General features: G+C 39.4%; 1 protein-coding gene across 2 annotated transcripts in view; it reads left to right on the plus strand.

The window, feature by feature from the left end:
* The window catches only part of ANAPC1 (anaphase promoting complex subunit 1), a 121,419-nt gene that overhangs the window by 100,320 nt on the left and 5,438 nt on the right, over positions 1–15,661 (plus strand). For both annotated transcript variants that reach the window (XM_030827304.1, XM_030827303.1), the window contains exons 39-46: positions 503–589; positions 3,337–3,454; positions 4,416–4,493; positions 4,852–4,919; positions 6,308–6,446; positions 8,346–8,432; positions 9,998–10,093; positions 11,658–11,856. In XM_030827304.1, coding sequence (XP_030683164.1) covers positions 503–589; positions 3,337–3,454; positions 4,416–4,493; positions 4,852–4,919; positions 6,308–6,446; positions 8,346–8,432; positions 9,998–10,093; positions 11,658–11,856 — 872 coding nt within the window. The remainder of the gene's footprint in view (positions 1–502; positions 590–3,336; positions 3,455–4,415; positions 4,494–4,851; positions 4,920–6,307; positions 6,447–8,345; positions 8,433–9,997; positions 10,094–11,657; positions 11,857–15,661) is intronic.

A 15,661-nucleotide genomic window follows, 5' to 3' on the forward strand; every position in this document is an offset into this window, starting at 1 on the left:
TTTTAATGATAACTTTTGCCTTTTCATTTAGTCAGTCATTCTAAAGGAATCCTCATGCTTTACAGAAACAGAAAAAACTGTTTAAATATCAATTAAAACATCCCATATTTTTAAAAATCAGATTTATAATTGTATAAATAGGCATATATATTAATAAAATTGGATGAGAAGGTGGCATACTTGGTACATGACTCTTCAATATTTATAATTTCTAGGACTGCATTCGTGGTCTTCACTACTGTGCTATTTTATGTTAAAACCTTGCTTCAAGGGTTGAAATTTAACATTTATGGGATATTACTTTGGCTTTAAATAGTGATGATCTTGAAATGGCCTAAGGACTAGATGAAAAGTGGAATGTTCACACCACTGACATTCTTGTATTATGAGATCATCTTATCAGTATGCCTTACTATACCCCAGTTTCCTGATTCTCAAGAATGCCTTGAAAGTATGTGCAATATAATCAATAACATCTGTCCCCACTGAACTTACTTTGCAGGTACTCTTTGAGCACATCAAATTCTTCCATTGCCGCTCTTCTCTGTGCCCTCTATCCGCACTTCCCAGCTCACAGCACTGACAACCGGTGAGTCTAGTGATTCTGTCTTCAATGTGATACTTATTAAGTTCTTTAAGGGGGTCATTTGGTTGTATTTTGGCTTCATGGAATTATTTCCAAATTAGCATTGTTCTGTTCTTAACTTAGTTATATTCCTGGCTAAATCTTTTAAGAAAAATATCTCACAAAGTATTAGACCAGAGGATAACTTTGGACACCTGATGACTGACCAGTCTTTGCCATTCTCAGATCTACAGAACTGCTCTAAACCCAGAAGGAGATCAAGTAAAGTTGTCTTTAGGGAAAAAATCATCAGGTAAAGAATAGTTGCCAAGGGAAGTTCAAGATACTTTTTTTGTGCTATAATTACTTAATTCCAAGAGAAAACTTTGTCTGATTTAGTGGCAATGTCTGTATGAGTTTCTTTTTTGCCTTTCACATAGATGCAGAGAAATTGTGTATAAATGACATAGAAGGGACAAGAAAAGCAAAATACAGCAGAAAACCAGAGACAATTTATAAGGGGCAGTGAGCAGTAGAACTTCAAACCATGTAGAAGCAGTTAAAAGCTCTGCATTTTGGGTACGAGGAACCACCAACACTTCAGTTTCCCTAGATATAGTTTGAGATATAACAGATCTCTTGCATATGGGGGAAGGGAAGAAAATAGCCCCTATAAGACACCTGAGCACTGTGCTCAACTGTAGGCGTCCCATGTTGTCTCCCCAGAGACAGGTCAAGAGCCCTTTATTTTTTATGGGAGAAGTGTCAGGAGCACTTATCGCAGTAACCTAAGCCATCATTTTAAACTACACTACAATGTATAACCAACGACAGAAGAAAGATAGCTGTTTTACAAAAGTAGCCTAAGCTGAAAACCACACTCTGATGGTAGGTGCAGCACAAGAATATTGTTGTTAAGTTAATACACCTCTGACATGTGGCCTCATGCCTGTCATTTAGGAAAGATTTTTTGAGTTGTTAAAGCCAATTATCGGCTAGGGTACAGTGGAGAGCCACACTCACATACTGGTGGTCATAGCTGTTTGGCTTAGCTATTGTAAACAAAGCCATTTGGTGACAAGAATCTTTTTTTTTTGAGATGGAGTCTCGCTCTGTCGCCCAGGCTGGAGTGCAGCGGCACGATCTCGGGTCACTGCAAGCTCTGCCTCCCGGGTTCATGCCATTCTCCTGCCTCAGCCTCCCAGGTAGCTGGGACCACAGGCACCCGCCACCAAGCCTGGCTAACTTTTTGTATATTTTAGTAGAGACGGGATTTCACCGTACTAGCCAGGATGGTCTCCATCTCCTGACCTTGTGATCTACCTGCCTCGGCCTCCCAAAGTGCTGGGATTACAGGTGTGAGCCACCACACCTGGCCGGTGACAAGAATCTTTATATAATTTGTTAGTGTCAGTTTTTTCTGATCTTTATTGATTTTATTTTTAATAGATTTATAGAAGTAAATGCATTTGAGTAAGAAGAGGGAAGTTATTGTCTATAAAACTTTTTAAAATTGAAGTCTCATTTTATCCTTCTTTTTTTTTTTTTTTTGAGGCAGAGTCTTGCTCTGTTGCCCAGGCTGGAGTGCAGTGGTGCGATCTCAGCTCACTGTAAGCTCTGCCTCCCAGGTTCACGCCATTCTCCTGCCTCAGCTTCTTGAGTAGCTGGGACTACAGGCACCAGTCACTGCGCCTGGCTAATTTTTTTGTATTTTTAGTAGAGACGAGGTTTCACCATGTTAGCCAGGATGGTCTCGATCTCCTGACTTCGTGATCCACCCACCTTGGCCTCCCAAAGTACTGGGATTACAGGTGTGAGCCACTGTGCCCGGCCAATTTTTTTTGTTTTTTTCTTCTGAGTTGGAGTCTTGCTCTGTTGCCCAGGCTGCAGTGCAGTGGCGTGATCTCAGCTCACTGCAACCTCCATCTCCTGGGTTCAAGTGATTCTCCTCCCTCAGCCTCCCGAGTAGCTGAGATTCCAGGCATGTGCCACCAGGCCTGGCTAACTTTTGTCTTTTTAGTAGAGACGGGGTTTCATCATGTTGGCCAGGCTCATCTCGAACTCCTGACCTCAGGTGATCCACCTGCCTTGGCCTCCCAAAGTGCTGGGATTACAGGTGTGAGCCACTGTGCCCAGCCTATCTTTCTTTTATGAGATCTTAAAATATGAAAACTTTTTTTGTTTTTACATTCTAAAATAGAAATCTTAAAGTTTAAAACACTTTTTGAGAACCCCAAAGAAAAATATTGCCATGCCCACATAGATGTTTGATGTACTGTGTTTCAAGGACATGTGTATATATGTATGTGCAAGTATGTATATGTAGAAGAACTTTGCTCTCTGAGAAGAATTGACATCCTGTCTTCCCCCTTCTTCCCTATCCTTAAGGAAAAAAAAAAAAAAGTCTCTGAGAAGATAAAAACAGATGCCTATGTTGAGTAGAAAGGGATTTTTGAAAGTGATTGATTTTATAAGTGGTCAGTTTGATAGTAAATATTTTCATGTTATGACACTTTTTACCTCCCTGTAAAACCTCTTCACTGTGAAGACTAAAGTAAAGAATTATTGGATCAAAGATCAGTTATATAAAATTTTTAAAAGATAATTTCTGCATTACTTTTTAATAGAATCTTATCTGCCTTTAAGATTTCTGTTCATTTGAAGATAGTACTTGAGCTTCTGTCCTGTCTTAGCTTATAGGCAACAGCAGATTGCAGAGCTCATATCGTCACAGTTGTTTGTTACCCACCCTCTGTCTTTTTTGTGAACAGGTATCATCTCCAGGCTCTCCGGCACCTCTATGTGCTGGCCGCGGAGCCCAGGCTTCTAGTGCCTGTGGATGTGGACACAAACATGCCCTGCTATGCCCTCTTAGAGGTTACCTACAAGGTATCTCTCCCTATCATTTACTTGTAATTTTATTACCACTCATCCATCTTGGCAGGTCATAATATTTCAAATGTGTTGTCCAGTAAAAGGTGATAAGTAGTGAATTGAACTTTCATAAAAATGGAAGCTTCCAGAGTTATTGTATATCCTGCCAGGCCATTCATGTTCATTTATATTCTCTGGGTATCACTCTTTAGGGATCATCAGCTACTCTTTTGTCCTTAGAGCTTATAATTTGAAAATGTCCCTGTTAACTTTATATGACTGACGGTAGTGCTTTATATAACTAATTGAGTTAGACCCATTCTTAGATTTGTTAGCTGAAACTTGAAAACCCAAAATTGTGTATTTGATGACAGCTTTCATTTAGATGCATAGATTACAAGTTTTATATCCTTCTTTCATTCAGCAAATTATTAAGTACCTTCTGTGGATCAAAACTGTGCTAGGCTCTGGGGTACAAAATGAGATGACATTGTCATTTTCCTTAAGGAACTTCTATCCCCTGGGGAGCCAGGCATGGATACAATGGGAATAGAGGGTGATAATTGGAGATGTGTGTGGAATGCAGGGGAAGCAGAGAAGCACCCTCGCTTAGCTGCTAGCTGTGGGGTTGAGGAGGCTGTCACAGTGGACAGTGTTTGGACTAGGCCTGGCCCACTGAGTGGAGCTCCTTCCCAGCGGAGAAGGCAACGTGCAGAAACCCAGCGGCACTGGAGCATGGCCTTCGGTCCTGCTGGCCTGTGAGGAGCAAGGCTTGAAGTGGTGGGAAGGACACATACCCTGTGAGGAATTTAGACATCAGTCCTTCAAGATTTGAGTACCAGAGGGGATTTTATGCCATTTAAAGGTCTCTGTATGAACTGCGGGGATCGGGGGAGGTATAGCGTGGAGATGTTTCTTCTTTGTTGTTTCCACTGACTACCTAGTGAATTGTGGCTGGACTTTTACATTTGTAAAGGGAACTCAGTGGTATGAACAAACCAAAGAAGAATTGATGGCTCCTACCCTTCTTCCAGAACTCCATCTTTTAAAGCAGGTAAGCTGGGCGTGGTCGGGATTTGTGTCCAAGGGGTCAATTCAACAGAACGACATAGCGTTAAAGATAGCTAAATAAAAGCCTCTGCTTTCTTCATGTATTGTAGCAGATAAGAAAGCTGCAGCAGGAGGAAAAGTCAGAAAGAATAGAGCAAGTCTTGTCTTAGAGATCTTTATTGATAGCTTAGGTGGCCTCAGAACATGATTTCCATTCATTTTTTGTCTGGAAATGGAGCTTGTTTACCTCCAGATGCCTCTTTCTGGCTGTTACTGTTTCCTCTGAGAAACATAGGTTTCAGTTTGTCAGATGAGCATATTTTTCAGCTTTGGGTTGACTATGTTTACATTTATCTTGACAGATTAAAGTTAAAGGCCCAAGATACTGGGAGCTGCTCATAGATTTAAGCAAAGGAACACAACACTTGAAGTAAGTACATTAAATTTCTCAGATTTACTTTTTAGGAAGTGAGTGGAAGTATATAAGAAGGTATAAATTATAGATTATTATCTGGAATGTGACTCATCACCCTTTAATCTCATTCAAGACTATATGTAGGGTATGTCTTCTGTAAAACAGTCTGTATCTTTGAAACAGGACTTGTGTTAGGAAATGAAAGTTTTAATTTCAAACTCCAACCCTAAATATTTATTTATTGAGAAACTTGCAGTGACTTCCTTGTGACAGTAATGGACTTGTCTCTTGGTATATTAACATAAGGTTTAGTTTAAGAAAGTGTATTAGTCCATTTTCACACTGCTCTAAAGAACTACCTGAGACTGGGTAATTTATAGAGAAAAGGGGTTTAATTGACTCACAGTTCTGCTTGGCTGGGGAGGCCTCAGGAAACTTACAATCATGGCAGAAGGCAAAGGGGAAGCAAGGCATGTCTTGCATGGCGGCAAGAGACAGAAAGAGAGGTGCTACACTTTTAAACCATCAGATCTCGTGAGAACTCACTCACTATCATGAGAACAGCATGAGGGAAATCCGTCCCCATGATCCAATCACCCCCAACCAGTTCCCTTTCCTGACAGGTGGGGATTACAGTTTGACATAAGATTTGGGTGGGGCACAGAGCCTAACCATGTCAGAAAGTAAGCTGATTTGTACATCCACAAAAGGAACTTTATTAATCAGTGTTTGTCAGACCACATCTTTTGTTGCATCTCTTTACTATTCTTCTGTTAGAAAGTCCTCCTAAATTTAAGATTATTATAGATAATATATACTACTCACTCAGTGTATTTTGGGTGGAAATAATCACATGCAATTATTTTAGAGTGTTGATAAATTTATACCTAAAGTAGCATGTCAGTTAAGCCTTTAAATTTCAAGGAAGTTTAACAAGCTTGTAAAAGTTTTTATAGTTTGGTCCCAATGTGAATTTTTCCAGACTGTGTGTTAGCTGTTTTCTGTATTGTTCTGTCCTTACATTTGCAGGATTGTTTTCTTCTTGCTGCAAACCAATTAATAGATACTTAGTACCTCATGTACCCCAGGCATAGAGCCAGGGGATATAGGGAATACAAAGAAATGTGAGACAAAATGCTACCTTTGAAGCTCATAATTGAGCCAGTAGTCAAAGTGCCTTCTCATTTAACAAGTTCCGTGAACCTAGACACCAAAGAAAAACAGAACTTTATTCTGGGCTTTCTCATAGGGACTGATTTAATCTTAGACACAGTAAATAATCATTTACCTTAGTGGAAAATGGTAAAAGCTTCATCTTCCCTGAACATGGTATTGGGAAAACACTGTTTCCAGCCAAGAACTGCCAATAATACCTTATATTAAATTCATTCCTTTTCTTTCAGGTCCATCCTTTCCAAGGATGGGGTTTTATATGTTAAACTCCGGGCGGGTCAGCTCTCCTACAAAGAAGATCCAATGGGATGGCAAAGTTTGTTGGCTCAGACTGTTGCTAACAGAAACTCTGAAGCCCGGGCTTTCAAGGTAGTGTTACTGATTGGTAAAAACGGAAAGAAATAATTCTAAATTGCTGGCTTCCTCGCCCATTGCTATAAACTTTAAAGGTGGATCTGCTTTCTTTTTCATTGTTGCAGATTGTAAAGACCGACTGACCGTGGCTCTGTTTGCTTTTTATGTGATGGCCATAATAAAATATAATGAATATAAAATACTGTATATAATAAGTAATATATATATAAAATAAAGTAAAATACTCTAAGTTAATGTTTACATTTAGCAGCAAAGACAGTCACACCATATCTTGACACTGTAACAGATAGTTTCGTGATTTTATTATTGATCCTCAAATTGGTGAAGATTTGCTTAATTTCATAGCAAAAATAGAAAAGGAGTTTTGCAAGCTAGCAATTATTAACTCCATTTAAAAACCACCATTTGTTTCCTTAATCTTGGTGAGGATAAACTGATGACAGATTCAGACTTCTTTTCTTAGTTTGCTTTATTATTTGCACAGTACTTGACTGCCAGTGCAGTAGTGTTTGAAATAAGGAAATAGTTATGATAAATGAGGGTAGGAAACAATTTCATTCCCCTGGCGGGGTCAGCACATATTTTGCTCTATATTCTTGACTCAGATAAGTTTCCAACACAAGAAATTTGTCCCATAATCAGGCATTAATACTTCTGAATTTAACTTCAGTTTTCTGTAATTCCATGAGCAAATGTGTCCCTGCTGGTGGTACAAAGTAGAGTAGTCTAAAGTAGTTAGGACCCTGAAGAATAATTAGACGGCAAAAGTGGGGCAGACGGACTGGATGAGTGGCAGCCAGAGGACTGAGTTAGCATCCTTTGTTCTTCCAAGTACAGAGACAGCAGTTTATTTTAATTCAACTCATATTTCATTTTAGTCAGTTACTTATGACTGAGTCTTTATAATGGTTCCCAGGATTGAAATGTATAAATAGTTCCCAGGGTTGACATTGGTGAATTTTGTTTGGCAGTATTCAGTAAGTTGTTTATGAAATACTTTTGAAAGATTTTTGGACACAGTTTAACTTAAATTTGTAGTATTGCTTCTTCTAAAAATTAGAGCATATCCCAAAGACTCTAACCCAATGTGTAAAGAAAATAGATACATTTAGACTTAAGTTTGAATGAAGAAAGTATATAAAAATTGAAAGCTATCTCAATGTCCTGCCTACTGGAGTTCAGAAATAAAATATAAACCTCAGTGGAAAATAGTAAAACCTTCATATTTCATTTTCAGTCTTGAGCCTTCAATGATATTTTTTCCCAAGTTTAAAACATTGTGGTAAAATGCACACAATTTATTGTCTTAACCATTCCAAGTCACAGTTCAGTAATACTAAGTGCACTCACATTGTTGCGCAACCATCACCACCATCCATCTCTAGAACGGTTTCATCTTGCAGACCTGAAGTCTATACCTGTAACAGTAACCCCTCATTCTACTTCCCCTAGTCCCTGGCAACCACCATTCTATTTTATGTCTTTGTGATTTTGATTATACTGAGTACCTCATATATGTGGTTTCATACACTATTTATCTTTTTGTGGCTGGCTTGAGTGATGTTCTTTTTTCCTTACCTTTTCAGTAACAATTCTAGTTTCTGGTAGGCTTTTTAATTAGTCAGTGAAGGAGGGAAAAGCTTTTTTTGGATGAGTTGTGTAAACAGGAAGACCTGTTTGTTATTGGCTTTTGATAAATTAGTAGCTCATGTTAACTTGTGCAAAAGCTTCTTGTAACTTCTTAGCAGAACAGGTCGATGAGGCAAGTTTGCACCATCTGGGTTTTTTTTGGAATGGGAGGTAGAGTTGTTAGAACTGCGTGTATTACAGTTTAAGCAGTAAGGAAAATAATCTTTTGTTATCTTATAATGTTGTGGTTGTTTGTTTTTTTAGCCAGAAACAATCTCAGCATTCACTTCTGATCCAGCACTTCTGTCATTTGCTGAATATTTCTGCAAGCCAACTGTGAACATGGGTCAGGTATATATTCTATGGTTTGCCGAGCCCCACGACTAGAATTTGTTATGATTTCTATGCATGGGTCACCCAAAACATCTGTACTATCTATATCTATCTTTGAGATTGATGACATGCGTCAGTCACATGGGGTGACTTTTGCTTGGCACGTATAGATTTGCATAGCCTAAAACTGTTAAATTCAGCAATTTTCTACCTTGATAGAAGAAACAACTTAAAATTTGTGAGACATTAGTTTTGAACAGATGATAGTTTCTGTCATCTACAAGAATGATACCCATTCATATTCTGCTTTATGTTTTCACTGTTTACCACCTTTCCCTTAATTTTATGTAATTTCATGAACTGTCTCCTCTGTATATTATAACCCTTCTTTTTATTGTTCACACACCTGTTACCTTCAAGATTCCAAGGGTGCTTAGCAGATTTTTCTTTATTTTTTTGGTTTTTGTGTTTTGAGATAGGGTTGGTTTTTTCTGTTGCCCAGGCTGGAGTGCAGTGACGTGATCATGGCTCACTGCATCCCTTGACCTCCCGGACTGAAGCCATCCTTCCACCTCAGCCTCCTGAGTAGCTGGGACTACAGGCATGTAGCCACCATGCCTGGCTAATTTTTTTAAAAAATATTTTGTAGAGATGGAGTCTCACTATATTGCCCAGGCTGGTCTTGAACTCCTGGGCTCAAATGATCCTCCCACCTTAGACTCCCAAAGTGCTGGGATTATAGGCATGAGCCACTGTGCCTGGCCCAGATCTTTGACTTAATCCACCATAAGACAAGGAAAGATTGGATGTGGAATTAGATATCTAGGATTGATAGCCTGTTGTCTTCAAGTGTATATGGCCTTCAGAAAATTTCTCAACCTCTTCAAAATGTAGTTTCCTCATTTCTAAAAGTGATTATAATAGAACCTACCTTACAGTATTGTTTTCAGGATTAAGTGAAATAACCTTCCCCTCTCTTATTTATTGAATCTTTACTCTATTGGATACTCTGCTAATACTTAAATGTCATTTAATTATGACCCTGAGGATAGGTATTTTATTATTCTGGGCTTACAGATTAGGAAACTGCCACTGAGAGATGTCACATGCCCAAGATCACACAGCTAGTAAGAGCTGGGCTATGTACTCAAGGTCACGGGTCTCTAATAAAGCCCATGCCCGCCCTTAACCCCAGCTGGACTTGACTCTGCCACCTCTCCTAAACTTGTTCTGGTCAGTGTTTTTTTTCTTGCAGCTTTGTTACTCTGTTTTCTTTCTGGATCCTACTCTTCCTAGCCCAACCCAAGGCATAGCTCTGTGATGTCCTATCTACTCATTTTATCCTAGTTTGATCCATTCCTCTCTTCTGTAGCACTTACTATCCTTAACTGTCTCTTGGGACTTAATTTTTTTTTAATTAATGTTTAATGTTACATGTGCTATGGCTTTTTAAAAAGATTGTAGTGTTACTTTTATGTCACTCATTATAAAACTTAAGAATGGGCCATAGTAGTGATATACAATTGGTTTTTGAATTGATTTTGGAATATACTTTGTGCTACAAAACTTCTGATTTTCTGCAGAAACAGGAAATTCTGGATCTCTTTTCTTCAGTACTCTATGAATGTGTTACCCAGGAGACCCCAGAGATGTTGCCTGCATACATAGCAATGGATCAGGTGTGGATCGAAAAACCTATACCAATTCTGGTGAAATTTGTCCTGTAGTTCAAGTAACTCACTGAATAGTGTGGTAAGGTTCCTAGTGTCCTTCCTTTTAGTTTCCCATTTGCTTTTGGAAATTTAAGAAAGGAAACCATATAAAATTTGAAAGCTCTCAGAAATCCAAAAAGCTTGGGCTTTATGTTGACAAGAGTGCCCCTTGGGAGGCCGGCTTCCTCTAAGGGTTCCCCTTCCTCCCTTTTGTCGCTCCTGGCTAGGAGAGCAGGAGAGCACTCCCTCCCTCCCTCCCATTTTATTCTTGCCTCCCTCCTGGTAATGCCTCTTTGTAGAAGTCTGCATGTGAGCAGTTAGTGAACAAACAGAGCCCTAGCGATGGCAGTACTGTGAAATTAGACCTATGTGATGAAGCTTGCAAGATGTTACAGAGTCCATATGTAGTTATCTAGGGCGTTGGAGTTCATTTTTAAATTTCTCTTGTTACTGCTGTTTTAAAAGAGCCTAAAGGGGTAATGCAGAAAATTATGCTTAATAATGTTCTTAAAGGATCAGACCAATTTATTCACTTATAGGCAAATTAGTAATACATATTCCTTTTCAATATTATCATATCTTTCAGACCGAGATATGCAGTTAAGCCAAGCCAGTAGTTTTCTAACCTGGCAGAAATTTGCCTTGGTATCTTAAAAATACAGATCCTCTAATTCCATGCCTCATCTATTGAATCAGAATTTCTGGGGTCAGATCCAGAATCTAGTTTTAAACAGCTCTTTAAGTGAATATAATAAGTTCACAGCTGAGCATCCGAGACTCAGCGTCTAAGAGAAATAACCTTTAATGGTAAAAATAATTTGCTAAAAAGCTGAATGGAGAAATATGTTTAGTCAGAGGATAATTCCCCCAAACCAGAAAACATACAGTGTTAAGTAACATCATTAAAAACCAAGTTCCAATATAACTAAGTAGGCCCAGAATGCCATTATTGTCTGGAATCCACCCTTTTTTGGTTGGAAAGTATGGATATATGGTATCCACGCTGGCACTGCTTCTCACAGTGCCTCTCTGTACAGCAGCCAATTAACAAGTTGTGTTTTTAAGTTGCTGGCTAAGAATGTGTCTTTTTACTCTCTGAACCCTCACACCTTTACAGTCATGGGCAGGTCTTTATGCATGAATATCTTCTCTGGTTGCAGCTGTAGTGACTTGCAGATGGATCTCAAGGGCAGTATTATTAGTAGTGTTCTTCTAGCCCTCTACCCCCTGGGATCCCTGCCATGTCATTGTACCCAGCTTGAGTTTCCCAGAGGTGACTGGCTGTGAGCTCATTCACCTTTGTTACTTTTCCCTGCAAGCTGCTCATGTAGGGCCATATTGAAGGAGGTGAGCCATGCACCTGTACCCAGTGATGGCTCCTCTGTGGGCAGACTGCATCAAAACACAGAATGGATCTCCCCCCACACTTTATAATTAGGAGCCACATTTAAAGAATACTCAGTCCACAACTCTGATGAAGAGACAGAGCACTCTTTGATTAAATAGATTGTTGTCCTCTTTCCTCTTCAAGGCTATAAGAAGACTTGGGAGAAGAGAAATGTCTGAGACTTCTGAACTTTGGCAGATAAAGTTGGTGTTAGAGTTTTTCAGCTCCCGAAGCCATCAGGAGCGGCTGCAGAACCACCCTAAGCGAGGGCTCTTTATGAACTCGGAATTCCTCCCTGTTGTGAAGTGCACCATCGATAATACCCTGGACCAGTGGCTACAAGGTAATAGTAGCATTGTAGCATAGCGCTCTTGTGCTTTTGAGATACATTCGGTTCAGGCTTTTCTGTTGTAACTTTTTTTTTTCATTGGTAAGCAAGATAAATCTGAGTATAAGCAAGAATGGCTATAGATTTAATGTTTCTAGCTAGATGAATTAGACTTTGAGTATCTACTTTAGCTTCTTTAGAAAAACACATCTGACCCAGGCAGATAATATTTATAGCATTTTAAATACCACTTGGCGCTCAGGACCTTGTTCTCTCTTCCCTAGCATCAGATCACGTTTCCTTTTCAGTGCCTCTGTCTCCTGTTTCCTAGGGGTGTGGCCTGTCACCTTTCTGAGGCCAGCAGCCATCCCGTTTTTGTACTGGCACCCCATGTACATGTAGAACTTGACGTGTGCTTGCTGAGTGAGCTTGTTGTACCAACTCAGTTTTGAAAACCTGGGACCGCACAGCTATGTGATGTCACAGTGGTGGCTTTCTATCAGCAGGATTTGTGATTGCAAGGAAATTGTAGTTACTCATTAACAGTGTAGAAGTGATTCTGACTTACATGAGGCAAGTGATGGGGCCTTTAGATTTATGGAAATGTATCTTAGGTGTTAAATACTACACCTGAAACTGATTTTCAGGAGTAGACTCCTTGATCTTTTCATTCTTTCTAGTTCATTCAAATGCTCCCAGTAAATATCTGACAGTTGCTTGCTTTGGGTTAATACTAACCTTAGTAATAGTAGTAGAAACAATTCTTGCTTTGATTAGTGAAAACTATTAGTAATCAATAGACCCTAAGTGTTTGAATATAATTCAGTTTAAAACTATCCACCTGTAACACTAGGAAATAAATTTCTGAAAAAAATTAAATTGTAAACCAGGTTGTGAGGGATATACTTGGAAAGCCTGATTTCAGACTCTCCATGTTTATATTTAACAGCTGCATTCTATTTGTCATTTCCTGTTCAGATTCAAAGATCATATAGCTTCAAAATTTTTTTGATAGTCATTTTTATCCTCATTTTTGGGGAAAAACATGTTATTTCAAAAGTTTTGGTGTTTCGTTTTTATTCAATTTAATGTTTGATCACCTATGGCGGACCTTTGCTATTGATAAGAAATACTTCCTTAAATCTTTGCAGATTCGCTGATTTGCACATTTCATATAATGTATGGAACTTTGGCAGTGATTAGAACATTCTCTAAAACAAGGCCCTGATTGTCTTGTTGCTCTTTAGTGCATTTGGTGGTTTCCAGCATTGCTGTCAGCCTCCATTGAATTTGACTTGCCACTCAGATTTATCAAAAATTGTTTATTTTCTAGTGAAAAACTAGAATTTTTTTTTTTTTTTAAAAACCTCTTAAATATGCGGTCTTCTCTCTTACAAGCACTAGCAGTTGGCATTGGGGTAGAGAACAATAAATTAAGTGAAAATTGGAAATTGCATTCATATTTGTGTGTAAAAATCACAGATGCATATGTGGACTTTCAGGGTCACTCACTAATAACTCATTAGATCTGAGATAACCCATTAAATCACTACACTAATCTGAAAATGTAGCCAATTTATATTATATAAATGTTGGTTGTTTTTGGTTTTTTTTGAGACGGAGTCTTGCTCTGTCGCCAGGGTGGAGTGCAGTGGCGCGATCTCTGCTCACTGCAACCTCCGCTTCTTGGGTTCAAGCGAGTGTCCTGCCTCAGCCTCCTGAGTAGCTGGGATTACAGGTGCATGCCACCACACCCAGCCAATGTTTGTATTTTTAGAAGAGATAGGGTTTCACCATGTTGTTCAGGCTGGTCTCGAACTCCTGACCTCATGATCCACATGCCTTGGCCTCCCAAAGTGCTGGGATTACAGGCGTGAGCCGTGGCGCCTGGCCTATATAAATGTTTTGTACAGTATTTATCTCCTCAAATTATAATTTTGGGCAAAGAAAGCGGGTTTCAAGTTTAAGAACTTTAAAAAGTTTTATTAACTTTTTCATATTTTGTTATGGAAATTTAAAGAATATATAAAGTAAGTAGACTAGTGTAATAAACCGCAACACCAATTTTAGTAGTTGCCAGCATTCTCCTATTTTTGTGTCATTTGTACCTTCACCCATTGCCACACTTAATTTTCCAAATTGTGTCATTTTACTTTCCCACCAGCAGTGGAGTGCAATGCAATTTTTGGCATTGTCCTTTTTTTTTTTTTTTAAGACTTGTCAAGTGCAGTAGGAAAGCAAAATAAACCCAAAGCAAGCAAATAAAAACAGAAACCAATGAAACCAAAAACAAAAAAACAATAGAGAAAATCAGTGAAACAAAGTGCTGGTAGACATGAGAAAGTCATTGAAGAGAGGCTGAACCACCATGCTCTCCTTCATGATGAGCTGTTCAAAGAAGAATCTCATCTGTTCTCCCTTAACCTTTCTCCCTCTGCTGCCTCCCCCAAACCTAAATGTTTCCACCTCCCAGTAGACTGACATCCTCACAACTGTGTTCAGTGGAGTCTACAGTTTTCATCTCACTCCATCTCTACAATGGTGAGGCTTTTAGCTACATTTTGCTTCTTGAAATGGGCCTCCCTTGACTTTGTCACAGCACACTTTCCCAATTTTTAAAAAAAATCCTGTTTAAAAATTCTCAGTATTTGTCACCATTTCACTGTCATTCCTTTGCTGACCGTTTTGGAAGTCATCCTTGCTCCTTTCCCTCCTTCCCTTCTCCCCTCCTCTGCAATAGCTGACCCATTGCTGAAGCCTTTCAGTCCTCATCATAGATATTTCTTGAATTTATCCACATTTTACTACTTCTGCCTAGAACAGAATGATTATTTTGTGCCTGGACCACTGTTATAGCCTCCTAAATAGCCTCCTTGCTTTTTCTCATCTCCATTCTAACCGTCTCAAGTTAACTGATAGAACAGTCTTTTAAAGAATAAACTGATGTAACACTCCTGCTTAAAGCTTTTCAAAGGCTTCTGATTCAGCTATGAAAGAAATCCCTACAGTGTGGCACCAGGACCTGTGTGACCTGCAAGGCGCCTGTTTTCCTCGACAAAGCCACTTTTACACCACTTGCTCCTCACACCACCCTGGCCCCTTCCACTTCCTCAAAAACACTGAGCTCCTTTTCACTATGGGGCCATTGAATATGCTGTTTTCCCTCCCTAGAACCTTTTCCTCTCATTCTTCACCTGCCCAACTCATATTTATCCATGCAGCCTCAGTTTTAATGACCTTTCCTCCCAGGCCTTCCAAGACCACTCTACCTCAGGCAGCTTTCCTGACATCTTTAGCCTGCCCGCTCATGCTCTCTACCTTTTTTCTGTATCAAAATGCCTTTGTTTACAAGTAACAGAAGGCCTGACTTAACCTGCCTTTAAGCAGTAAGGACACAAGTATGCCTGTGTTATTAGAAGTCCGCAGGTAAGGCACGTAAAGGGTCATCTGTTTCCAGTGTCTTCAACTCCATTTCTCTGAGGTTTCATCAGCTACATTCTGTGCCATGACTTTATCCTCAGTGCATTTTTCAGATGGTAATCAAATGGCTGTAACATGTTCACCTCTAGCTCAGCATGATACTCAGAGGAAGAATAGAGTTGCTTCTAGGAGCTTTGTGATGAGAATGAGGGAATTTCTTTCCCTGGAGCCTCCAGCAAGCTTGTCATTAAGTACCTCCTCAGGTTTCTGGCTCGAGTTGCATCTCATGCACACCCCTCAATCTATCCCTGTGGCAGAGAATGTCTCTTACTGAAAAAATGGCCTGGGTCTGCCTGTCTCTGAACTAACACTGTATCAGGAGAATGGGATTGCCTTGATC

The sequence above is a fragment of the Nomascus leucogenys genome, chromosome 14 (assembly GCF_006542625.1).
Source record: "Nomascus leucogenys isolate Asia chromosome 14, Asia_NLE_v1, whole genome shotgun sequence".
In the NCBI taxonomy this organism is placed as follows: Eukaryota; Metazoa; Chordata; class Mammalia; order Primates; family Hylobatidae; genus Nomascus; species Nomascus leucogenys.